The 26,944-nt window shown below is 44.3% G+C and overlaps 1 protein-coding gene across 1 annotated transcript in view; it reads right to left on the bottom strand.

Annotated features, from left to right (window-relative positions):
* Nucleotides 1-26,944, bottom strand: part of RLF (RLF zinc finger) — a 116,280-nt gene that overhangs the window by 40,082 nt on the left and 49,254 nt on the right. Inside the window, exons 5-6 of the mRNA XM_044997975.1 lie at nt 21,801-22,003; nt 11,705-11,841 (exon numbers count right to left, since the gene is read on the bottom strand). Of these exons, the coding sequence (XP_044853910.1) occupies nt 11,705-11,841; nt 21,801-22,003 (340 nt within the window). The remainder of the gene's footprint in view (nt 1-11,704; nt 11,842-21,800; nt 22,004-26,944) is intronic.

Here is a 26,944-nt window from a genome sequence, read left to right as displayed (position 1 = left end):
ATACATTCCAAGAATTTGCTGGATAATCTGTACCTTGCTCTGTTTCCCCAACAGACGTCTGAGTAGTTGAAGTCCCCCATCACCACCAAGTCCTGTGCTTTAGATGATTTTGTTAGTTGTTTAAAAAAAGCCTTATCCACCTCTTCTTCTTACGTGGTCTGCAGTAGACCCCTACCACAACATCACTCTTGTTTTTTACTCCTTTTATCCTTACCCAGAGACTTTCAACAAGTCTGTCTCCTATTTCCATCTCAACCTCAGTCCAAGTGTATACATTTTTAATATATAAGGCAACACCCTTCTTCTCCTCCCCAGCCTGTCCATCTTGAGCAAGCTGTACCCTTCTATACCAATATTCTAGTCATGCATATTATCCCACCAGGTCTTTATGATGCCAACTATGTCATAGTTGTGTTTATTTATTCTCCATACTTCTCGCATTAGTACACAGACATCTAAGATACTGATTTGATTCCCCCACCCCCAGTTCTGTCTTGTCTCTCTTTTATCCCTACTACTGGTGGAATAGTAGTCATGACTGGAGTACAGGTATTGAAGGCTATGTGCTGTTTAGGAAAGAGAAATAAAAGGCAAAGGTGGTGGAGTAGCATTGTATATCAATGATGAGGTTAACTGTAAAGAAATAAGAAGGGATGGAATGGATAAGACAGAGTCTGCCTGGGCAAAAATCACATTGGGGAAGAAAGCTGTTAGAGCCTCCCCTGAGATAGTGCTTGGTGTGTGCTACAGACCACCGGGATCCTACTTGGATATGGATAGAAACCTCTTTAATGTTTTTAATGAAGTAAACACTAATGGGAATTGTGTGATCATGGGAGACTAACTTCCCAGATATAGACTGGAGGACAAGTGCTAGTAACAATAATAGGGCTCAGATTTTTCTGGATGTGATAGCTGATGGATTTCTTCACCAAGTAGTTGAAGAACCAACAAGAGGGAATGCCCTTTTAGATTTGGTTTTGGTGAGTAGTGAGGACCTCAGAAGAAATAGTTGTAGGGGACAGCCTTGGTTCAAGTGATCATGAGTTAATTCAGTTCAAACTAGATGGAAGGATAAACAAAAATAGATCTGGGACTAGGGTTTTTTATTTCAAAAGGGCTAACTTTAAAGAATTAAGGAAATTAGTTAGGGAAGTGGATTGGACTGAAGAACTTGTGTATCTAAAGGCGGAGGAGGCCTGGAATTACTTTAAGTCAAAGTTGCAGAAACTATCAGAAGCCTGCATCCCAAGAAAGGGGAAAAAAAACATAGGCAGGAGTTGTAGACCAAGCTGGATGAGCAAGCATCTCAGGGAGGTGATTAAGAAAAAGCAGAAAGCCTACAAGGAGTGGAAGATGGGCGGGATTAGCAAGGAAAGCTACCTTAGTAAGGTCAGAACATGTAGGGATGAAGTGAGAAAAGCTAAAAGCCATGTAGAGTTGGACCTTGCAAAGGGAATTAAAACCAATAGTAAAAGGTTCTATAGCCATATAAATGAGAAGAAAACAAAGAAAGAAGAAGTGGGACCGCTAAACACTGAGGATGGAATGGAGGTTAAGGATATGGCCCAATATCTAAATAAATACTTTGCCTCAGTCTTTAATAAGGCTAATGAGGAGCTCAGGGATAATGGAAGGATGACAAATGGGAATGAGGATATGAGGTAGATATTACCACATCTGAGGTAGAAGCCAATCTCGAACAGCTTAATGGGACAAAATCGGAGGGCCCAGATAATCTTCATCCAAGAATATTAAAGGAACTGGCACATGAAATTGCAAGCCCATTAGCAAGAATTTTTAATGAATCAGTAAACTCAGGGGTTGTACCGTATGACTGGAGAATTGCTAACGTAGTTCCTATTTTTAAGAAAGGGAAAAAAAGTGATCCGAGTAACTATAGGCCCGTTAGTTTGACATCTGTAGTATGCAAGGGGTCTTGGAAAAATTTTTGAAGGAGAAAGTAGTTAAGACATTGAGGTCAATGGTAATTGGGACAAATTACAACATGGTTTTACAAAAGGTAGATCGTGCCAAACCAACCTGATCTCCTTCTTTGAGAAGGTAACAGATTATTTAGACAAAGGAAATGCAGTAGATCTAATTTACCTCAATTTCAGGAAGGCATTTGACACAGTTCCACATGGGGAATTATTAAATTGGAAAAGATGGGGATCAATATGAAAACTGAAAGGTGGATAAGGAACTGGTTAAAGGGGAGACTACAACGGGTCATACTGAAGGGTGAACTGTCAGGCTGGAAGGAGGTTACTAGTGGAGTTCCTCAGGGATCAGTTTTGGGACCAATCTTATTTAACCTTTTTATTACTGACATTGGCACAAAAAGCGGGAATGTGCTAATAAAGTTTGTGGATGACACAAAGCTGGGAGGTATTGCCAACACAGAGAAGGACCGGGATATCATACAGGAAGATCTGGATGACCTTGTAAACTGGAGTAACAGTAATAGGATGAAATTTAATAGTGAAAAGTGCAAGGTCATGCATTTAGGGATTAATAATAAGAATTTTAGTTATAAATTGGGGACACATCAGTTGGAAGTAACAGAGGAGGAGAAGGACCTTGGAGTATTTAGTTGGGTTTGGTCCTGCTTTGAGCAGGGGGTTGGACTAGATGACCTCCTGAGGTCCCTTCCAACCCTGAGATTCTATGATTCTATTGGTTGATCACAGGATGACTATGAGCCACCAATGTGATATGGCCGTTAAAAAAGCTAATGCAGTTTTAGGATGCATCAGGCGAGGTATTTCCAGCCAAGATAAGGAGGTGTTAGTACCATTATATAAGGCACTGGTGAGACCTCATCTGGAATACTGTGTGCAGTTCTGGTCTCTCATATTTAAGAAGAATGAATTCAAACTCGAACAGGTTCAGAGACAGGCTACTAGGATGATCCGAGGAATGGAAAACCTGTCTTATGAAAGGAGACTCAAAGAGCTTGGCTTGTTTAGCCTAACCAAAAGAAGGTTATGGGGGGATATGCTTGCTCTTTATAAATATATCAGAGGATTAATATTAGGGAGGGAGAGGAATTATTTAAGCTTAGTACCAATGTGGACACAAGAACAAATGGGTATAAACTGGACACTAGGAAGTTGAGACTTGAAATTAGACGGGTTCTAACCATTAGAGGAGTGAAGTTCTGGAACAGCCTTCCAAGGGGAGTAATGGGGGCAAAAGACATATCTGGCTTCAAGACTAAGCTTGATAAGTTTATGGAAGGGATGGTATGATGGGATAGCCTAATTTTGGCAACTGATCTTTGATTATCAGCAGGTAAATATGTCCAGTGGTCTGTGATGGGATGGGATCTGAGTTACTGCAGAGAATTCTTTCCTGGGTGCTGGCGGGTGAGTCTTGCCCACATGCTCAGGGTTTAACTGATCGCTATATTTGGGGTCGGGAAGGAATTTTCCTCCGGGGCAGATTGGCAGAGGCCCTGGAGGTTTTTCGCCTTCCTCTGCAGCATGGGGCATGGGTCACTTGCTGGAGGATTCTCTGCAGCTTGAGGTCTTCAGACCACAATTTGAAGACTTCAATACCTCAGACATAGGTTAGGGGTTTGTTATAGAAGTGGATGGGTAAGATTCTATGGCCTGCTTTGTGCAGGAGGTCAGACTAGATGATCATAATGGTCTCTTCTGACCTTAAAATCTATGAGTCTATGAGCCCATGCTCCCCCCAAATTCTGAACCTTCTCCCAGGTCTCCATGTTCTTGACTTACCTGTGGGCTTTGGTCACCTGCCCCCTTCAAACCTAGTTTAAAGCCCTCCTCACTAGGTTAGCCAGTCTGTATCCAAATATGCCCTTCCCCTTCCTCAATTAGCAGTCCTTCTTCCAGGAACAGCATCCCATGGTCAAGGAAGCCGAAACCCTCCTGGCAACACCATCTTTGCAGCTAGGCATTCACCTCCAGGATGCATCTGTCTCTGCGCGGGCCCCTACCCTTGACTGGAAGGATCGAAGAGACCACCACCTGCACCGTCCAACTCCTTCACCCTTACTCCCAGCGCCCTATAGTCACTTCTGATCTGCTGCAGGTCATACCTCACAGTATTATTAGTGCCCACATGGATGAGTAGCATGGGGTAGTAGTCAGAGGCCGGATGGTCCTCGACAATCCCTCTGTAATGTGTTGCGGATGGGCTCCTGGCAGTCAGCATACCCCCTGGGATGCCATGTCAGGGCGAGAGATGGGTGCCTCCGTCCCCCTCAGAAGAGAGTCACCAACCACTACTACCTTATGTTTACTCCGGGGAGCGGTGGCTGCGATCCTCCCAGCCTTGGGGGTACATGGCTTCTCCTCCTTCACATTTGGGGGTGATTCCTCATCTCTCATTGTGGGGTGGGGGGGGAAAGGATGTTACTGTCTGCTGCCAGAAGTAACTAGCTGCCAATGTCCTCCCTGTAACAGAGCCATATCCTCCTCCCCGGGTGGTGCGACAGGAATCCTCTGCAGCTGGATAGCTTTCTCAGCCTTGGATGACTCCATATGAATATTCTCAAGGAATTTCTCGTGGGCACAGATGCTCCTCAACCTAGCTACCTCTTCTTGTAGCTCTCCCACCTGCTTCCTGAGAGACTGCACCAGCAGGCGCCTTTCACACTGGATGATCCCCCACAACCTGGCTTTCAGTGAGTGGGAAATGCAGGCCACAGTCTCTGCAAATTCACACCAGGATCTGGGTAGAGACATCTAAGGTTAGGCTGTCTGAACACAAGCGCAGGAGGAGGAGAAAGGAGCAGCACTGGCACTGGCTATGCGGCCCTTTCTAACCATAGTGACTTCCTACAAACTTCCTCCTACAAACTCCCCTGTTGGCGGTCCCCTGTTTGCTAGCTCCCCTTGGTCACTTAGCCTCTCGCTTTTAAGGCCTTCTCTCCTAGGTCAGTCCTACCCCTCGTTAATCACACAGAGGGAAGGTGATCACAAGGCTGACAGAGGCTTGTCCCTGTGTCCCAGTAATTTAATGCAGCTCCTGACTGTGGTTTAGGGGCTGAACTGAATTCTGTTTACTACGTTGGAAAGAGCCACAAACCTGTGCAGGGGAAGGTAGGCACTTCTTGTCACTGATTCAAGATGGTCCCTATGAACACAAATTTTGCACAGGGTCAAGGTGGATTTTTGTATGTTCAGTTGTAGGCCCAATTTGAGGAATAGGTCTATAGCATCGGAAGGTACCCAAGACATCAGTTCCAGGGAGTGGCCTTTCAGCAACCATTTGTCAAGGTAAGACACCTTTTCTGCAGACCATCAAAAAGACAGTTAGGCTGAAGGGGAACACTCGGCATTTAAAGTGGTTCTGGCCAACAAAGAAATAGAGAAATTGTTTGTGGGATGGATGTATAGTAATGTGGAAATACGCATCTTGAAGGTGAGGGCTGAGAAACAATCTCTTGCTCTAGTGTTGGAATTATCACTGCAAGCATCACCATTTTGAATTTCTGTGCCTTCACACAGGTACTGAGTAGCCTCAGGTCAAGGATGGGTCTCCAACCTCTGCTCTTTTTGGTATCAGGAAGTACCTTGAATAAAACTCCTTCCCTCTGTGCTGCGTTCTATAGTTCTCAAATGTAAGAGGGTGTGTATTTTTTGATGAAGCATGTTCTTGTGAGAGAGTTCCCTGAAGAGGGACAGGAAAGAGGGGTTCATTGGTGGAAGTGAAGTAAAGTGGATGGTGTAACCTGTGGAGATGATCTCCAAAACCCACTTGTCCGTAGTGACTGACTCCCAGGCTTGCCTGAAGCAGTGAAGGTGGTCGCCAAAGGGAGGAAGACTGGTAAATCGGTGCAGCTGAAGAGGATGAGGATGGCAAGTCAAACCCTCGACCAACCCATCAAAATTGCTGCTTGGAGGTGAATAGGTGCAAGACGGGAGGCTGAGAAGAGGATGGTTTCCTTCTCTGAAATCTCTGGTCTTCTCTGATATGGCTCATATGACCTCTGGGAGATAAGGAATTGGAGGAGGTGGGATCTCTGGTCTGTTTCACACTTGCTGAGTTCTCTCATTTAGGTCAGAGTTTAGATATCAAGAAAACATAGGTCACTCTAGAACCTTTCAATGTTTGCAGAGACTCGTCTGTGCTATTTGCAAGCAACTTTGAACCATCCCCTACTGTACTTCCTGCACTTGTCAGAAGCAGTGCAAAGGCTTGGGGGAGTCAGGGTAATGGAGGAGCTGAGGGAGAGGGAAGGAGCCAAAGAGTGATCCTGGAGGGTGTTGGGTGTGAGGTTTTTCTGGAGGGTGGGGGGGGGATTGTTAGGGTGTTCGGAAGCCTCCCCCATGCAGACCCTGGCTGACCTCAAGCCTCTCCCTTCAGTCAGGCATGTCTGCCCCTGTCCCCACACCTCTCATTCCCATGAGTCTCTTCAGACCCCCATCCCCATGCTCAATGCTATCACCCCACTAGCTCCTAAGCCCATGCTGCAGTGTGTCGTCCCCCCACTAGCCATTCTGAACCCCAGTCTGTGACCCCACCAGCAGCCCTGTATGCTCCACTCTTTCCTAACCTGGCTCTGTGGGCAGGGTGCTGTGATTAACTTCTACTCCTGGGGGAATTTTGCAGCACTGGGCATAGAATTTTGTATTTTCCTGAATAAAATATATTTTGCCTAAAAAGTGCTGCAGTTCTACCTTTTGCCCACCAGAGGTTGCTGTAGCACTAGAACAGCCAGCCTGAGCGCAGCTGGCTGGTAGGCAAAAGGCAGAACTGCAGCAATTAAGCAAAATGTTTTTTATGCAGGAAAATACAAAATTACGTAGGAGAGGAATTCTGCACATCCACAGATGCACACAATTTCCCCAGGAGTAGGAAATGAAGAGGAGATGTTGGCCATGGGGGAGATCCCTTCATCAGCTCTAGCTTCCCTTGTCTTGAAGGATTCCTGTGGAGCATCAGATCTCTGGAGGGAGTAGGTGATGCTGGTTGCTCGTCTCTATGGTGGGGGGCACTTGATTTCTTGGAAAATTATTGGCGATAAGCTGCCCATGGAGGAGGTGCATACGGTATAGGAGGCAGCACCCAAGGGTGCTCATACCAGCAAGGGGTTGGTGGTAATCGTAGGCCACGAACAGTTGTGCCTTCACAGGAGGATTCTGGGAAGGGACCTCCGAAGGAGTGAGGAGGAGAGCCCAGAACTGACACTTGAATCCTCTTCCTCATGTTCACTCAGGAAAGGTGGGGCACCTGGAGAGATCTACGGTGAACGGTGATTGGTACAAAGGCTGAAGTCTGCACTGAGGTAGCCATGCGTAAGGCTGCTGAGGGTTCCGCAGGCTTTGGGCGCTTAGAGGGAAGCATGATTGCTGATGGCACCAAAATGTGGTTGAAGCCCAAGTCGGTTTCTTTGGTACCGATGAAGCATAGAAAGAGCTCTTCTTGCTGCCTTGACCCAATATTATTAATGGTCTCTCCAGGCTCGTGGCTTTCCTGCCTTGTGGTCTAACCATACCCTCAGTACCTCAGGAAGTGGAAGCCTCAACAGCAACTGATTGAAGAGCCAGAGGTGCCAGGTTAGCTGAGAAAACTGTTGTTCTTGGCTTTTTAGAAGTAGGATCTCTACCAGGTGAGCCCAGAGAATGTTCTTTTGAGGGCTTATGAGAGGAGTCCTGTCTCTTCCTCTTAGATGCCACAGAACTGAAGGGCTCTGAAGGAGCAGACTTGCAGGAGGACTGACATACAGGAAGGGTCCCTTTGGCCTAGGTCGAGACCGGATGTAGAGTGCTCTCCATCATGAGATGAAGCTAGCTCTATTTTTTTCTGGCTCTTGATTTCAGTGGCAGAGAAAAATTGCACGTCTGACCAACGTGTGATTCCACGAGGAAACAGAAACTGTGGGAGTGTCTGTCACTGACCAGGATCGCCTCCCAGCAAGACAGACGGCGCTTAAAGCCAGGAGAACTGGGCATTACCGCACAGTAAGAAGTAGTAGTAACTATCTAATAAGTAAAAAAGTAATAAGCCACCAAGACCAGACAGTATTCACCCAAGAGTTCTGAAAGAACTCAATTTGAAATTGCAGGACTACTAACTGAAGTCTGTAATCTATCATTCAAATCAGCTTCTGTACCAAATAACTGGAGGATAGCTAATGTGATGCCAAATTTTTAAAAAGGGCTCCAGAGGCAACCCCGGCAATTACAGGCTGGTAAGCCTGACTTCAGTACCAGGCAAGCTGGTTGAAACTATAGTAAAGAACAAAATTATCAGACACATAGATTAACAGGATTTGTTGGTGAATAGTCAATATGGTTTTTGTAAAGGGGAATCATGCCTCACCAATCTACTAGAATTCTTTGAGGGGGTCAACAAGCATGTGGACGAGGAATCAGAAAGCTTTTGACAAAGTCCCTAACCAAAGGTTCTTAACCAAAGTAAGCAGTCATGGGATAAGAGGGAAGGTTCTCTCATGGATTAGTAACTGGTTAAAAGATAGGAAACAATGGTAGGAATAAATGGTCAGTTTTCAGAATGGAGAGAGGTAAATAGTGGTGTCCCCCAGAGGTCTGTTCTGGGACCAGTCCTATTTAACATCTTCATAAATGATCTGAAAAAAGGGGTAAACAGTGAGGTGGCAAAATTTATAGATGATACAAAACTACGCAAGACAGTTAAGTCCCAGGCAGACTGCGAAGAGCTAAAAAAGGATCTCTCAAAACTGGGTGACTGGGCAACAAAATGGCAGATGAAATTCAATGTTTATAAATGCAAACTAATGCACATTGGAAAACATAATCCCAACTATACATATAAAATGATGGGGTCTAAATTAGCTGTTACCACTCAAGAAAGAGATCTTGGAGTGACTGTGGATAATTCTCTGAAAACATCCACTCAATATGCAGCAGCAGTCAAAAAAGCAAACAGAATGTTGGGAATCATTAAGAAAGGGATAGATAAGAAGACAGAAAATACCATATTGCCTCTATATAAATCCATGGTATGCCCACATCTTGAATACTGCGTGCAGATGTGGTTGCCCCATTTCAAAAAAAAGATATATTGGAATTGGGAAAGGTTCAGAAAAGGGCAACAAAAATGATTAGGGGTATGGAAAGGCTGCCATATGAGAAGAGATTAATAAAACTGGGACTTTTCAGCTTGGAAAGAGACAACTAAGGGGGGATATGATAGAGGTCTATAAAATCATGACTGGTGTGGAGAAAGTAAATAAGGAACTGTTATTTACTGCTCCTCATAACACAAGAACTAGGGGCCACCAAATGAAATTAATAGGCAGCAGGTTTAAAAGAAACAAAAGGAAGTATTTTTTCACACAACACAGTTAACCTGTGGAACTCCTTCCTTGCCAGAGGATGTTGTGAAGGCCAAGATAATAACACGGTTTAAAAAAAGAACTAGATAAATTCATGGAGGATAGGTCCATCAATGGCTATTAGCAAGGATGGGCAGGGATGGTATGTCTAGCCTCTGTTTGCCAGAAGCTGGGAATGAGGGACAGGGAATGGATCACTTGATTACCTATTCTGTTCATTCCCTCTGGGGCACCTGGCATTGGCCATAGTTGGAAGACAGGATGCTAAGCTGGATGGACCTTTGGTCTGACCCAGTATGGCCGCTCTTATGTTTGTATCTAAAATATTATGTAGAGAAAATGAAAAGATGCCCAATGCGGAATTTTACAGAAATTAATGTGCATGCAGAATTGCCTCCCCCCGCCCACAGAAATGGGTTGCAGAGATATTGGCCACCACTAGGGGCTGCTGAACCCGGTAGAGCTCAGCTCACAAACAGAAGACAAAGCCGGGGGAGGGAACTGGAGGGTTCCCAGCACATCCTGAAGGAAGGAGGCGGTGGCACACAGGAAACTACATTCAAGCCTGGGACCCAGCATCAGGCTATTTCTCCCTCTGGATCCCTGGGCTCTGGGAGGTAGAGGGTGACAGTATCTGGGGGGGGGGGGGGGGGGGGGGGGGGGGAGAGAGGAGGGAGAAGAACGGCACAGCTGGGCTCTGGGGGGAGGAAGTGAGTGTGTCTGGTGGCCCGGCAGCTTGCATCTGGGAGGGAAGGTGGTGAGAGTGTCTGCCCCCCCCCCCCAGCTGGGCTCTGGGGGTATAGGAGGCAGAGAAAGAGAAACTGGGTTGTTGTGGGGGTTTCTTTAATTCTACTCCGGGGGGGGGGAAGAGAGAGAGAGAGAGTGAGTGTGTGTGGTGTTACATACTTGCTGACAGGTATTTTGAAATAAATTACCAAAATAATTGAAACTGGCATGATTAGAGAATCTTATTTTGACAAATAAAATACGCAGAATTTTGCAATATTGTGTGCAGGATTTTTATTATTTGACGCAGAATTCCCCCACGAGTAAGCTTCTATCTATAGAAAACGAACACTAACACTACTACTACTACTACTACTACTATCATTATGAGAGGAAAAACAGCACTTCCTTTCTTCTATCCAAACAGATCAGACTTTGAACAGAGATCTGCTACACCTTAGCCAAGGTTCCTGGACCATAGCTATGGGTTTATTCAGCAAGAGTGTGAGCAGCTTCTCTGCACTGCTGCCACATTCCCACTGAGGGTATGGCTACACTTGCAAATTTGCAGCGCTGCAGCAGGGTGTGAAAAAACACCCTCTGCAGCGCTGCAAATTGCGGCGCTACAAAGCGCCGGCTCCCAGTGCTGTCCGTTATTCCCCACAGGGAGGTGGAGTACGGACAGCGCTGGGAGAGCTTTCTCCCAGCGCTGGGGCTTTGACTACACTTAGCGCTTCAAAGCGCTGCCGCGGGAGCGCTTTGAAGCGCTAATGTAGCCATAGCCTGAGTTATGTAAGGGTGCACTTCTACTTGAATTAGACATGCAGATCTGATGTTAGGATTGGAAGGGTATTTTTTAATCACTGTTCAGTTAAGAATGCCTAGTCCCAGCATTCTGGGGATTGTAATGCTTTCCAAATTTTCATCAGTGGGAATGTAAAGAGGTCACCTGAAAGAAAAAGAGGTTTCTTACAAAAACTAAGTTCTTCGGGGGCGTTCCCCCTGCACATTCTCTCTACTCAACCCACTTTCACTTGTTCCATATCTACCTTTGGCTCTGGGGTTCAATGGAAGAAACTGAAGCACTTGAGTTACATGCCTCTTATAACCTTGGTCCCTAAACGTTCAATGTCAAGACCAGGGTACCTGTGCAGTTTATCCAATATTTCTGTGATCCTAGGGTACTGGTCATGAATCCCAATAGCATGAATGTGCAGAAGCAACAACCCCAAGAACTCCAGTTAGTTACCCATAGATAACCTCTTTTTCATAGAAAAATGTATATTTTTATGAACTGAACCAACTTATTCTGGTTAGTAGCTCAGCTACTTGACTTTTTCCTGCCTCTAGAATTCTCAAATGAATGTCATCAAGTTCTGGAGATTTAATTTCTCAAGGACGTACCATAATCTCTTTTTCGATACCTATCTGACAATGCCTCACCCTGACAGATTGAAAAAGTGTGATTTCAGATAGGCCACTTTATCTCTCCTTAACACAACAATGATGCTTAAAGTTTGCATATACTGTAGAAAAGCTAATTTAACATCCGGTTTTAGTCTAGTCATCACTTTATCTTTTTTTAATATGAAAAAATGGCATTTAAAATTCATGTTAAACTGTTTGTTGCACTTTTCATAAACCATACATGAGAAACACACACACATTTTTATTACTTACCAAGAGCAATACACGGTTGCAGTTTGAAGTTGCTGGGTGAGGTATGTTGTACAAAGAATAAACGCAGTGTTATCTTGCCCCTCAGATTCCAAATTACATATGATCTCTAGTACTTCTTTGCAATCCACTTTTGCAATCTAACAAAAACAATGTTATCATGTCAAAAAGAACAAAGTTTCTTCAGGGATTTTTTTTGCAAAATCTTCTAAATGATGTATGTTAACAGACTGTATTTAACATTATTTTTTCTACTTGCAAATATTCCTAGCTTCTTTTAGACATGTGAAATTCAAGGTTTAACGAAAACCAGGAATAACTACTCCAGGAGTAAGCCAGTCTCATAACCTTTCTTCCTCTCTTTTATGTTCTCCAATGGTCATCTGTTTATCCTTCCCCACATTTCCTGATATTTTAATTCTCTTTAATAGATTTTGGCAAGACACCCTTTGTTGCACTACTGCCAATGGGTTTAAGCTAAAGTACCACTTCAGTTGTGTACCAGACATGTCAAACCCACGGAAAAAGAAATATGCAGAATTTGGGCTTGGTTTTGGCTTAACTGCCTTGTGAGTTGCTTGTTGGCTAGTTTTTTGGCTAGTAGCTTGTTGCTGCTTTTATTTTTAAATCGGCTCCCGGCAAGCAGGGGCAAAAGGGGGAGAGAGTCAGGGGGGCACAGCGGGCCTACCACAGTCCTAGACTGAACAGCGGAGGGATCTAGTCACATAGAGTGTTGGAGTTCTTAGAGATCGGCTTGTTTTTGCCTTGTTTTGAAATGGAATTAGCTTGATTTTTGGCTTTTTGTTAAAAGTCAGGGTGCTTATTTACCGTGTGAAAGTTAGCAACTGTGTTGTGTACATTTCTTTAATTTTACTGTGTATCAGGATCAGATTAAAAAAACAATACCCTATTTAAGATCTACCAACAATCTAGGTAGTCAGATGTTTAAAAATGAGCACTAGTGAAATAGCTTCAATATTGCCTATTAATCACCAATATTAGCCATCTGACACAAACACTACAGAATCATAGAAATGCAGGACTAGAGGGGACCTTGAGAGATCATCTAGTCCTGACCCCTACACTTAAAGGCAAGACTATGTCCTGAAAGCTGTTTATCTAATCTGCTCTTAAGTACCTCCAATGATGGAGATTCCACAATCTTCCTAGGCAATTTGTTCCACTGCTTAACTACCGTGACAGTTAGGGATTTTTTCTGATGTCCAGCCTAAACTTTCTTCACTGCAATTTAAGCCCATTGCATCTTGTTTTATCCTCAGAGGTTAGCGAGAACAATTTTCTCCCTCCTCCTTGTAACAACCTTCTATATACACCTCTACCTCAATATAACGCGACCTGATATAACACGAATTTGGATATAATGTGGTAAAGCAGCACTCTGGGGGAGGCAGAGGGCTGCGAACTCCAGTGGATCAAAGCAAGTTTGAGATAACAGTTTCACCTATAACGCGGTAAGATTTCTTGGCTCCTGAGGACAGCATTATATCAAGGTAGAGGTGTACTTGAAAAATGTTATGTCCTCCCTCAGTCTTCTATTTGCCAGACTAAACAAACCCATTTTTTTTTCAATCTTTCCTCATAGGTCATGTTTCCTAGACCTTTAATCATTTTTGTTGCTCTTCTCTGGATTTTCTCCAATTTGTCCTCCTCTTTCCCAAAATGTGGCACTCAGAACTGGATACAGTACTCCAGTTGCGGCTTTATCAGTGCAGAGTAGAGTGGAAGAATAACTTCCTGTCTTCTGCTTACAACACTCTTGCTGATACTTTTGCAACAGTGTTACACTTTGACTCATTCAGCTTGTGATCTCATTAATGATCTGGATGATGGAATGGACTGCACCCTCGGCAAGTTTGCGGATGACACTAAACTGGGGGAGAGGTAGATACGCACTCTTGTTGCCAAGAAGGCCAACAGAATATTGGGCTGGATTAGTAGGAGCGTTGCCAGCAAATCGAGGGAAGTGATTATTCCCCTCTATTTGGCACTGGTGAGGCCACATCTAGAGTACTCCATCCAGTTTTGGGCCCCCCAGTACAGAAAGAATGTGCATAAATTGGAGCGGAGCCAGCGGAGGGCAACATAAATCCTTAGGGGGCTGGGGCACATGACTTATGAGGAGGAAAGGCTGAGGGAACTGGGCTTATTTAGTCCACAGAAGAGTGAGGGGGGATTTGATAGCAGCCTTCAACTACCTGAAAGGGGTTCCAAAGAGGATGGAGCTAGGCTGTTCTCAGTGGTGGCAGATGACAGAACAAGGAGTGATGGTCTGAAGTTGCAGTGGGGGGAGGTCTAGATTGGATATTAGGAAAAACTATTTTACTAGGGTGGGTTACCTAGGGAGGTGGTGGTGGAATCTCCATCCTTAGAGGTTTTTAAGGCCTGGCTTGACAAAGCCCTGGCTGGGATGATTTAGTTGGGGTTGGTCCTGCTTGGAGCAGGGAGTTGGACTAGATGACTTCCTGAGGTCTCTTCCAACCCTAATCTTCTATGATTCTATGATCCATTATATTCCCCAGATCCCTTTTCACAGTCATTTCCCATTCTGTATGTGTGCAATTGACAGTCCTTCCTGAGTGGAGTACTTTGCATTAGTCCTTATTGAATTTCACCCTATCTGCTTCAGATGATTTCTCCAGTTTGTCCAGATCATTCTGAATTGTAATCCTATTCTCCCTAGAATCATAGAATCTCAGGGTTGGAAGGGACTTCAGGAGGTCATCTAGTCCAAACCCCTGCTCAAAGCAGGACCAATCCCCAGACAGATTTTTCCCCAAATCCCTAAATGGCCCCCTCAAGGACTGAACTCACAACCCTGGGTTTAGCAGGCCAATGCTCAAACCACTAAGCAAGCTATCCTTCCCACCTCCCTCCAAAGCATTTGCAACCCCTCCCCACTTGGTACAGTCCATAAACTTTATAAATGTACTCTCTATGCAATTATCTAAATCTGTGATGAAGATACTGAACAAAACTGGTTGCAGGTCCAACCCTTGTGGGACCCCACTCAATATATCCTTCTAGCTTGACTGTGAACCATTATGGAGATTAATGTGGTAATTCAGAACTATTTTTTTCTGCAGACTTGGGAAGACAGAAGCACTTGGTTCAAATTACAGGATTTCTTTATAACCATAAGGACTATCAATTTAAGAAGTGACCAAAATGTAACTGTGGGATGCCATTTTTTTGTCTCACAATGAAACTGCACACTATTAGCAAAGATATTCTTCCAATCACCAGTACTGCAAAGTCAACCCAAATTTTGAGAGGTTTCAGAGTAGCAGCTGTGTTAGTCTGTATCTATAAAAAGAACAGGAGTACTTGTGGCACCTTAGAAACTAAGAAATTTATCTGAGCATAAGCTTATGCTCAAATAAATTTGTCAGTCTCTAAGGTGCCACAAGTACTCCTGCTCTTTTTGCAAATTTTGAGAGTCAATGCTGCATTCTTTCTACCTTGTGAGTAATCGCTAGAAATAAACATTCTCCGGAATAAATTATGCCCTCTGACATCTTTGAAAGACACAGTTGTGCAGGTGTCCATGACTAGAACAATTCAATTGATAACTCAAGATGGAACAGAATCCATCTCCATCTCTCTAGCAGTAAAGTTTTTATTTGTCATTAAAGTAAAAAAATACACATCAACAAAGCAGTAAGGGATCATTTTTACTACAAAGTATTGCTGGTATGGTATACCTCCAAATACCAGTTCAATCTGACCCACAATTATTAACCCAACCTAATAATTGCTTAATTTAGTGATTTGCGTGTGAGACTTAATACATGAAAGGATTTGTGGAACTGTTTGTACAGAACACTATAGAACAAACAAACAACCTACCACAATCCGATCTCTGCCCCAGTAGGAATGCCAGCCCGCTACCATACCCTTCCCCAAACATGAGCAATTTTCAAAAACTTACATCTCAATTGGGAGGGATAGCTCAGTGGTTTGAGCATTGGCCTGCTAAACCCAGGGTTGTGAGTTCAATCCTTGAGGGGGCCACTTAGGGATCTGGGGCAAAAATCAGTCCTGCTAGTGAAGGCAGGGGACTGGACTCAATGACCTTTCAAGGTCCCTTCCAGTTCTAGGACATTGGTATATCTTGTATTATTATCAGCATACAGCGGTGACTGTGATCATTTGTATTAATAAGGAAGCAGTTATTGAATTAGATATTCACATACAACTTCTAATGCAAGATGCTTTTTGTTTACATTCTGACCCAAATTCTCTATCTGTTGCAGGCACTTTGTTCCACTCAGGACTTCAGTGAGACTACTCATACTTAAAAGTCACACATTGAAGTAAGGATCTTCCTGAAAGTAGTAGTATATTATAAAGTTTACTCCAGGAGTATTTTCCCAAAGTCGGGGGAGCTAGAAGGACTAGGCAACAGTATATGGAAGATGTACAAATGAATATGGGCAAGCCTTTAACAACAAATGGCAGGGTGAGAAAGGAGGTGAAATTGATTCCCGCCCCCTCCAAGTTCAGGGAGCACTGCCCTGAGTTTTGGCTCAATTGTTGCTCCTTCCAGGGCTTCCTCTGGAGGACAGACCCATAGGGACCACCATGAGAATGGGCAGGAGATTGCAGGAAGAGACAATTATCTCGTGGTTAAGGCAGCTGAGTACCACCTTGGAGAACTGGATTCTATTCCTGCCTGTGCCACAGATTTGCTATGTGATGCTGGTCCTGTCATTTAAATCAAAGCCTTGTTGACACTACAAATTCTTTCCTGGTATATCTATCCCAGAAGAGCCCCTAGTGTAGATTAAGTATTTGTCAATAGGAATTTTTCTGCCCAGATCGTACCAACTCCACAAACATTAGCTATGCTGACAGAAACTGTGTCTACACTGGGGTTTTTCCAGTCATAGCTAGGGTGTGTGGTTTTTTCACACCCCTGACCGACATAGCTATGCCAACACAACTTTGTAGTATAGACCAGGCTCAAACTTTTCACGGGGGTCATTAATGGTCCCTCTCACTATCGGAATGGCTGAGTTGAAAATGGGGGTCTGATTTATGTAAATGGTGAATATGTGCACACACAGCTGCAACTGAAGTCAATGGAAGCTGTGCTTTATATGTTCAAAGTACTATCAATAGGAAAAAGTCAAGTTAATGTAGACTTAAGGTTGCTTGATGCTATGTCGTCCCCTTACAGAGCACTGAGTTAAGGGGGGAAAAATTTTTAAAAAAAATTAAGCTCCTGATAATCAGGAAATACAGAGTTAAGACTGGCCATGCAACCCTAACTCTCCTCTTCTTCAGCAGTGCCCCAATATGCCCTAACACCAGACATACCTTAACCTTGCCAGCCCCAGTTTCTGAAATATACAAGGAAGAGCCTCCTTTTACAACCCATTCATTCTCATCCACAGGATTCCATCTAACATCATTAAAGGACAAACAACAAAAAAGGTTGCACATGTCACCTTCCCTCTACCTTCTGAGAAATGCCTCCGTTTTCACATAGCACATTCTCACAGTGGCCTTTGGCACGATAAGATTCAGGAGGTTCCAGATCCTGGAATAAACTCACACACTTAGCCCACTTCTAGGAAAGAATACTAAGCATGTACAATTTAAGAACCCACTTCTCAGCCTTTCACAAATCCCTTACACTCACTCCCAGAATACAATCTCACTTTCACTTAACCAGCATTAAACAATTAGAATCCTCTCATATTCCACCTCACTGTTGACAATATCCTTTACAGTAACAGCACTATGCCCTGCTATTGACATAACCTACAAAATTCTGAATAGAAATAATTGTATACTGCATCCTGAAGGCACATATGTACTGCTTCCCTTTCCAGACACAAATGAGGGCGGAAAACAGATCTCATATAAATCGCAGCCCTGTCTCACACCTCATAGTAATCCACACAGCCTCCTACCACAAACACACCTTTACCAAGCAGGCTCAACTACCACTGTGCACCATTTAGTGTACACTTAAACACACTGACTGCAGCTGGAGTATTCAAATAATTACACCACTGGCTACTGCCACCTCCAGGGGATCAGAGGAAAGGTGGCATGGGCAACCTTTTTCCCTCTTCTCTTTTTTGTCCTTTAACAGTGTTATATAAAATCTATGGGTGAGAGCGAATGGGTTGTAAGAGGAGGTGAAGAACTTGCCCATTTCAGCAACTATGGAGTCAGTATAGTAAAGGTATGTGTGGTTGGCCACATAACATTAACTGTGCATTTCCTAGTTTTCAGAAACTTGAGTTTTGCTCAACTCAATGTTTTGCAAGGAGACAACATATCAAACAACCTTAACTCTGCATTAATGTGGGGTGGTTTTTTTTGCCAATTTCCCTAGTTTTTTTTAAACAGGAAAAAGATACATTGTTGGTAGGAGTTGGTAGTCATTTAAGGCAGTTGTATATGTCATGCCCTGCAATTAACATACTGAGCCAACCATCCTCTCCACTCCCCCATCCCCAGCTGCACCTCATCAGCCCTGTTTCAGCTCATCTCCCAAGCCATACCCATAGCTCATTCAATGCATTTCCCCCTCCAATCTGGCTACCTCCCCATTACTGCGCACCCATGCCTCCCCACCACAAGAAGGAAAGACATCTCCCTGAAGCTTTCACGCCTGGTATACAAACATTTCCATCACCATTAATTCCACCTCCTGTAACACAACACAAATCCATGCTGGCTATTCCCTGTCACCTTACCACCTTTCAAATGTTTGCAGATGATTTCCTTAATTACTTGCTCCATTATCTTCCCTGGCACAGAAGTTAAACTAACTGGTCTGTAATTTCCTGGGTTGTTTTTATTTCCCTTTTTTATAGATGGGCACTATATTTGCCCTTTTCCAGTCTTCTGGAATCTCTCCTGTCTCCCAAGATTTTCCAAAGATAATAGCTAGAGGCTCGGATACCTCCTCTATTAGCTCCTTGAGTATTCTAGAATGCATTTCATCAGGCCCTGGTGACTTGCAGGCATCTAACTTTTCTAAGTGACTTTTAACTCGTTTTTTTTTTATTTTATCTTCTAAACCTACCCCCTTTCCATTAGCATTCACTATGTTAGGCATTGCTTCAGACTTCTCGGTGAAGACATACATGATATCTTGTGGCATCATACAGATACCCACATGGGTCATCAGCAGGACTGGAACCTTTGGATCTATCAAACATACCTCCATCATCTGAATTACTGGAGTAACTGATAGAAGTTATAGGCTATCTTCTATGTGAACCAGCACGAGAGAGGAATGGGACACTTTGCTTGTGAGTTTCATAGGAATTTGCTAACAGTAGACTAATAGAGGAATGGTGAGACTCAGGAATATTGTGTTCCATTCCAGGCTCTTGAGGAGAGTGTTGTCTAGTGGGCACAGTCGTCTACCCATTCCCCTCAAGTGTGACCCCTCTTGCCTCCTCCCCTCCTACTTGGTTGTCCCAGACTTGTCTCATCCCCTCTGTGGCTTCTTGTCCCAGTCCCATTCCCAGTCTCCACTGCTCAAGCTTCTCTGGTCCCAGTCTCCTTTTCCCATACCATCCCAGTCTCTCCCCACCAATCCTGGCCTCCAATTGCCCAACCCCACCCATGTCTGCAGTCCTGATTGGATCCCAGTCCCAATCTACCTCCCCCAAGCTCCTCAAACGTCAGTTCCCACTACCCCATGGTTTCTTGTCCCAATCTCTTTGCCCAATTGCACCCAGTTGTGACAGATCAGAGTAGCTGTACCTTTATTCCCCCTCTATGGTCCACCAAGGGCACCCACTCATGCTTCCAGCTCCCTGGCCATCACCTCAATGGAGACACGTCTCTCCCCCTTGATTGTTTTTTTTTCCAGGCTGCACTTTCTTGCCTACACTGAGAATTCCCTTCCTAAGCAGGCTTGCTTTGCTTTCTCCTCAGAGGCTATAAACAGTGTAATTGCCCATAAGTATAAGTTACCACACAGCCCTTTCTAAGCAAGCACATTTATTCTTCAAATGAAATTATTACAGAAAAAACATTAAAACAATTAAAAAACCACTACACACATGCTAATAAGCTTATCTGGGATCACCCCAACTCCAACAAGGGCTCTGACAGGTGATCTGTTCTTCAAACTCCATCAAGAGGTTTTTTTTGATGTCACAAGTTCATAACAGCTGCTAGCTTAGACCAAGCATCCATAAATAGGCCAAGTTCTTCCAACCCTTCCCCCGAAGGAATGGCATTTCTCTCGACAGAATGCCCCATCCATTTGCTGGATAAATAGGCCCTTGGCCCATTTAAACTCAGGCTATTAAGGAGAAGATTTCCTGACAGTCTGTTGGTCCTCTGGAGAGTCCAGTTTGAACAAGTACATCCAAGCCTCTCCAGGTGCTGGTTGCTCTCTGGAGTATTACAATCTGAATGAATTTGCCTAGTCATCCTCCTCATTCTTAGCTCCTGGAGGGATGTGGTCCCCCTCCCCCATGGAATTACTTACAATCCCTGGCCCACAATAAACTTAATTCAGTAAGATTTGTCCAGAATATTGCAGGAAATTACCAGTTCTGTCACACCAGTCTCCCTGTCTCAATCTAATGCTCCACTAAAGGTTGGGCTCTTATCCACTCTGCATGTAAATCAGATGGTTTCTTCCTCCATGCTGCCTGGGCCCAGCAGCACAGGAAAAAAAAAAGACGCTGCCTGTCTCAGTTCAGGTGCGTGAACTTGGACTATGCAGGGCCCACAGCCAGGGGTGGCTCCAGGCACCAGCACGCCAAGCGAGGGTGACACGCAGGTTGCCTTCGGTGGCATGCCTGTGGAGGGTCTGCTGGTCCCGCAGCTTCGGCGGACCTCCCACAGGCTGCTGCCAAATTCGTGAGACCAGGGAACTCCCACAGGCAAGCTGCCGAAGGCAAGCTGCCTACCATGCTTGGGGCGGCAAAATACCTAGAGTGTGAGTTGCAGTGTGAGTTGCAGCTGCAGGGAAAGTCCTACTCAACCTCAGGCTGCAGCATGCCCACAGCAGATGGGATCTTTAGAGAATTTAGTAGCATGTACAAATTACTATATCTTTCAAAGGCTTACAACTTGGCCAAAATTGGACAGATTTTCACAGAGACTGTAGAAGGCACATCTTTGCAACACTCTTCGCCACCTCGGCTCAACTTCTTGATTCAAAGTAATTGGGTCTGTGCAGCTCAGCTGTCCAGTTAACTCCCAGGCAAAGCACTGACACTATGTTTAACAGATTTGCTAACATACACAACACCACATTTCCAAATAATGTGTTTGCTCTTAATTTTTTTTCCCCAGACTGAGCAGAGAGGCTTTAATTAGGGGCCTATTCTCTTGAAGCTGGGAAGTGCAAACATCTGAGTTATTCCGCCACATTTCATTTTAAACAATGGAAAGTCCTGCTCATCTCCCCCCCCCCCACACACACACACTCAAAAATGGCTTAAAAGATTTTGCTCAAACTCTCTCCCTCCCCCCCCACCCCAAATTCTTATATTCAAGTTGACACCAAGCATTCAAGATTTCAGACCAAACAGTGAATTCAATAAAAAGTAACAAGTGGGGTTATAGTGGCAACAGTTTTGCAACCTTGATTACAATGTTCACTATTAGCACAGTTGTTACTACATTGAAAAAAGAAAAAAAAAAAGACTTTTTAATCAAAGTAGTAGGATCATAAAGGTTCAGGCCACTAGACACTAGAGGAGTTTGCCCATGGCTCCCCAGTGCTCCTTTTCTACATTAGTTTTCACTCTATTAGAACAGTCATTTTATTCCTTTGCATCAGAAGAGTACAGCGTCACAATACACAGGGCAGCTGAAGGGAAGACTTTAGATTTATACTTGAGGCATATGAGGATCTAGCACACACAAACCTTTTTTGCATGGCTGAACATATGTATAAGCCCACATTGATAGACTGTATATAATGCATATGTGTATCTGTAGCAATAACATTAAATGCACTTTCATACTGCGGCCTGAAGTCTTTACATTTTAGTTTTTCTTTAAAAAAAGAAAATTAGCCAAATTGATGTAGAAATGCACTTGATAGAAACTTCACACATTAATAGGGGCTATGATTACTAACCTCTTTAATAGAGTCTTCATTAGGCAGCATAGAGCACAAACATGTGATGTAGGCTTGGCGAAAAGATGATACATTTGAAATTTCTGGAGAATCTGCACAGAATTTTGACAAGAAAGTAGCTTGTGGAATGCAGTTTGACTTCATCAAGTGTTTTACTCGCATCTGCAGAAAGGAAGGCCCTTCTCGCGTAACCAATTTATTGGCTAGGAAAAGAAAAAAACCTTTGAGAATATACCAAATTTACAGTTGGCACTTAGTTGTCTCATTGCATTCACACCACTTGGATTTTGTAAGATACAGGCTGAGGTCTGGTCAATGTTTAGATAAGAGATATGAAACCCTTGTTGCAGTAGAAATGGACAGTAATGAATAAGCAGTGATGTTTTCATACAAATTAGCACACTAGCACTGCACTTGTGTAGCGATAAGGGAATGCTATGCTACAAAAGTAGTGCTAGTATATTAGTACGGGACGGTAGCCTCTTTGGCTCAATAGACACAGCACAGCATTAGGAGACACTGACAGCGATGGCACTACTCAGATCCTATAGTACTTTTCATATGAGTAGAAATATTAAATTTGACCAGGACAATCAGGGTAAAAATCTAGTAACTGGGTTTTGTCTACCTACACTTTTTCCTGTACTTTAAGTTGGGTAAGTTTAATATATTTTATTTCTACAGCATCTATCCATGACTAGAAAATTAAGTATCTCAAACAATACACTAAACACTACACGTTCAGCCAAAATAAAAGCATGCTTTATGAAATGTGTCTAAAATCTAGTTATAACACTACCAAAAAAATTACAAAATATAGAAGTCCTTTTCTGACATTAATTCTGTGGCACTCTGAAAGGCGGAAAGTACTACTTGACTTCAAACAGGAATTAATTATAGAAGTTCTATGGCCTATGTTACACAGGAGGTAAACTGGATGATCACAGTGGTCCCTTCTGCTCTATGAATCTATGAAAAGCATTCTAAATACACAGGAGTCCTGTATTCAGATTCGAGCCCAACCCAATTTAAAAAACCACAAAATAACATGGCTTCAGTGGCACAGGTGACTACCCAGAGACCCTGCCTAAGTACTATCCCACACAACACCCTGGTACATACTTGGGTGGCTAGCCTGAGCCCTGGCCTGCATCGCTGCAGCCATACTGCTATTTTTAGTGTGCTTGCTCAAGTGAAGCTTGCATGTCTGTCTATCCATGTTCCCAGTTGCAGTGCAGACACACCCATTGGTGCCTGAGCTAAGATTCCCTAAAAAGGGGGTTGTCTTCAAGTCATTTGTAACCATTTATGTTCCATGAATAGTACTAATACCCATCGTTTGCATCGCTGAGATCTTCCCAGAACAGGTGACAAACTCATAATGCTCCCAACATATACTACGGTTTGGCAGAAGGGTGATACTTATTAGGCACCTAAAAGATCTGATGTTCAAAGATGTCAAGCAGATGAAGCTCTCATTAACTTCAATAAGATTTGTTGGCATTCAGCACTTCTGAAAATCATGTCACTCATTTAAATACCTACCTATGGATTAAGAGCCTCCACTTTAGACATCAAAGTTTGAACTACATCTGCAGTACTGACCAATTACCTTCCTTCAGCTGCTAGTCTTCCACATGAAGGACCTGGAGAAGGATGGCCTGTTGCATTACTTGGTCCATGGGCCATATGTTTGATACCACTGTGCTAAAGAAAGCACTCCAAGAAATTGTAGAAAAGAAGGTAGGAAGTGTAGCTGAGCAGAGGCAACATATATTAAACTCTCCAGGTACTAGTAAGCAACCTTTTTTTCCTCCTTTGAGAAGTGCATCTGTAAACCACCTGTCTTGGGAATGTCGAAAGAAGTAACTGATTACAGGAAGACAGAAAAGAAGGGCTTCAATTAAACTGAGATTTCTCTATCACTCTCACCCATAACATGTATCATATCATGGTGTCAAATATAGAATAGTGCTGTGTAAAAGTAAGACTGAACCTTGCTTACCCTAGAGAACTAAACTGATAAGAGCGCACTAGTGTAAAGTACCCTGTAGCAGGGCAGTCACCCCACTCTGGCTCAGAAAGGGTTAAATGCCAGCCCTCAGAGAGGGCTGGGGCTGAGCGCCAATCAGGAAGAGGCAGGAGGCAGCTAATCAGAGCTGGCCAAGCCATTACAAAAGAGAGCAGATCAGAAGGGGTAGTTAGGGCTTGGCTACACTTACAAATTTGCAGCGCTGCAGCAGGGTGTGAAAACACACCCTCTCCAGCGCTGCAAATTGCGGCGCTGCAAAGCGCCAGTGTGGTCAAAGCCCCAGCTGTCCGTTATTCCCCATAGGGAGGTGAAGTACGGACAGCGCTGGGAGAGCTCTCTCCCAGCGTTGGCGCTTTGACTACACTTAGCGCTTCAAAGCGCTGCCGCGGCAGCGCTACCGCGACAGCGCTTTGAAGTGCTAAGTGTAGCCACAGCCTCAGTCTCTCTTCAGCCTTGGAGAGAGATGGACCTGGCTACCTGAAAGAGCAACAGGTACCTTGGACAGCGCAGTGCTGGGACAGGGCAGGAGGAGCTGGAGAAGCTCCAGCCTGGCAAACCCCAGGCAGAGGCCTTGCTGTCAGGGCCAGAGGAGATACTAGGGCTGCGGGGAAGCAGCAAGGGAAAGAAGAAGTAGTGGTCCAACCCCCTTGGCCAATGATGAGTGGCCACTTCAGACTGCAGTTTGCCCTTGAGGGAAGAGGCTAGATGAAGACTGGCAGTGGGTCACTGTGACAAGGTGGGATTTGGGTTCCCTGGGGAGGGGAGGACCCCAAATGTGTGGGGACACTGCTGCAGGGCAGTACCCAGGAGAAGGGGCACCACAGGCTGGTGAGGGACGCAGGGCCTGAAGTACAGTGGTGGAGATTGACTAGGAAGCAGGTACCAGTAGGGAGACACTGGCCAGCAGAAGGTGCTCCAAGGCTGGGGTGAGCTGCAAGCCCTGGCACCACTCTGCCCCCCACCCAAACCCTCAGGGTATTTTTAGTGAAAGTCAGGAACAGGTCACAGGTTTCCATGAATTTGTTTATTGTCAATGACCTGACTTTTACTAAAAATACCTGTGACAGAATCTTAACCTTAACAATGCAACACTCATGCACCTCCCCCTTCACTGCCTCTGCACACAGGTGTGTGCTGTACTTGCAGATAAGATGCTGCAGATGGATACCACTACCTAGCTGAGGCCTTTATGTGCCACTGAAATGAGTGCCTCACATTTGGACAACCAATTCTTCCCTGGTCTTGCAGAGGGCTGGAGTGCTGGGGGAAAGCTGCTACGAAATTCAACTGCTATTGTCCTGACTGATGCCATGTCATCAGGCAGGAAGTTCAGGTACGAGAGGAAGGGGGGAAATGATGGGTCAAACCACCAGTCAATTTTATTTCTACCTTCTTACTCTGAACTTTTCCAGCTGAAACTATATCCCCCATTTGCTCCTCCCCCCTCATTTCTGAAGTCTACCTGCATGATTTCCTTGCCATCACTCCAAAGAGGTCCTGTTTTGCCACCCATTGCTCAAAATGCCCATCCTACCTGTGATGATTTGTGGAATTTGCCTGCACAGCTTATAAACTCTGTTTAATACTGGGGGATCTTTGCATGCATCTGACAGGCTGCAGACTCCCTACTGGATATGGGGTTCTTTATCTTATCTGTTGACTCTTTACTCCACGATGGACTGAAATGGTACATGACAATAGAGGGTTGATAAATCAGGATAGTCGTCTACTCTGAACTGCAAACATCCTAGACAAAAGACTAGCTTCTACCCTGTAGAATTGGTTTGTCAGGGAAAGGTTCCCTGGCAATAAAGCCACCTGGTAGGACTCTAGGTCATCACTGAAGCTGATCACGAATCACTTGATAGAGGAGACTGCAAAGTTACAAAGAAATGGAGTGGCTTTATTAGAGTGTGTTTTTGGCCATTTTTTCCCATCAGTATAAGATATGGAAAGCTACTGCAGGAGCAGGAAGAGGTCAGGGACTTAGATGATATCCCAAGGACTCCCAAGGGAAAGGTAATCTAGAGTGAGGGGCTTTGTGTTCTGGATGTTTGTTTTTCTACATCTCTGCCCTCTGTGTATTTCTCGTGCTTAAGTAAAGAGCAATACCATGTTAGATGTCTATGCAAAGTGATATGCTATATATATATATGGTCCCTTGAAAAGGTAAACCAGAAGGCTCACACCAAGTGAGATTCTGGGGGAAGGTCTGTTTAAACTACAGGAGAGTCTGAGGTGTCAACACTGAGCTCAGAGACTAGGCTGCTGGGTCAGGTGGTTACAGCTCTCAGGAGAGGGTCCTAGACAAAAAAGTGTGCCTAGGGACCCCAAGACAGTGAGCAGTGATTGGACTCTGTTCAAGCAGCAAAGAGTCCTGTGGCACCTTATAGACTAACAGACGTATTGGAGCATGAGCTTTCGTGGGTGAATACCCACTTCGTTGGATGCATGCGATGAGGTGGGTATTCACCCACGAATAAGGTGCCATAGGACTCTGCTGCTTTTACAGATCCAGACTAACATGGCTACCCCTCTGATACTGGACTCTGTTCAGACTCCTGTGTACTTAGAACACCCAGGAATTTGGCCTTTGGGTCCCATCAACAATCTGATGGGCTGCTGACAGGGAGAGACCAACCACATCTATGACACACACTGCCTTTGAACTGTGACCTTCATTTTGGGCTCAACTAACTGGTAAATTCAACCATATTCCCTATTCACATCTCTGTACATGTCCACAAACACATCCTCTCTGCTTCCCCTCTTTCTGTACAATGTTCCACCACCATGGATTAAGTCCGCCCATCTCCCCTTCTCCCCCCCGGTCAAATGTAGAGCATCAGTTATCACTACAGTAACAAAAACATGTTAGTGCTAATAAACATAGCAAAGCCTCAGCCATCATCTGGAATCCCAAGGGATGTGATCAAATTAATTTAATTTCAGTTTCAAATTCTCCTGGCTACTAAAGTGGGCTACTTTACTGGTGGATTAAGAATGGTAAGAACATGACATCTCAGTCATAACATAAAGCATAAAGAAAGGTGGGGGATGGGCATTGACCACTGACTGTTCTCTGCTCAAAGATGGGGGGGAATGGCAAGGT

Source organism: Mauremys mutica, chromosome 23 (assembly GCF_020497125.1).
Source record: "Mauremys mutica isolate MM-2020 ecotype Southern chromosome 23, ASM2049712v1, whole genome shotgun sequence".
Taxonomy (NCBI): Eukaryota; Metazoa; Chordata; order Testudines; family Geoemydidae; genus Mauremys; species Mauremys mutica.
Note: the sequence above shows the minus strand (reverse complement) of the source record. Positions and strands in the feature narration are given on the sequence as shown.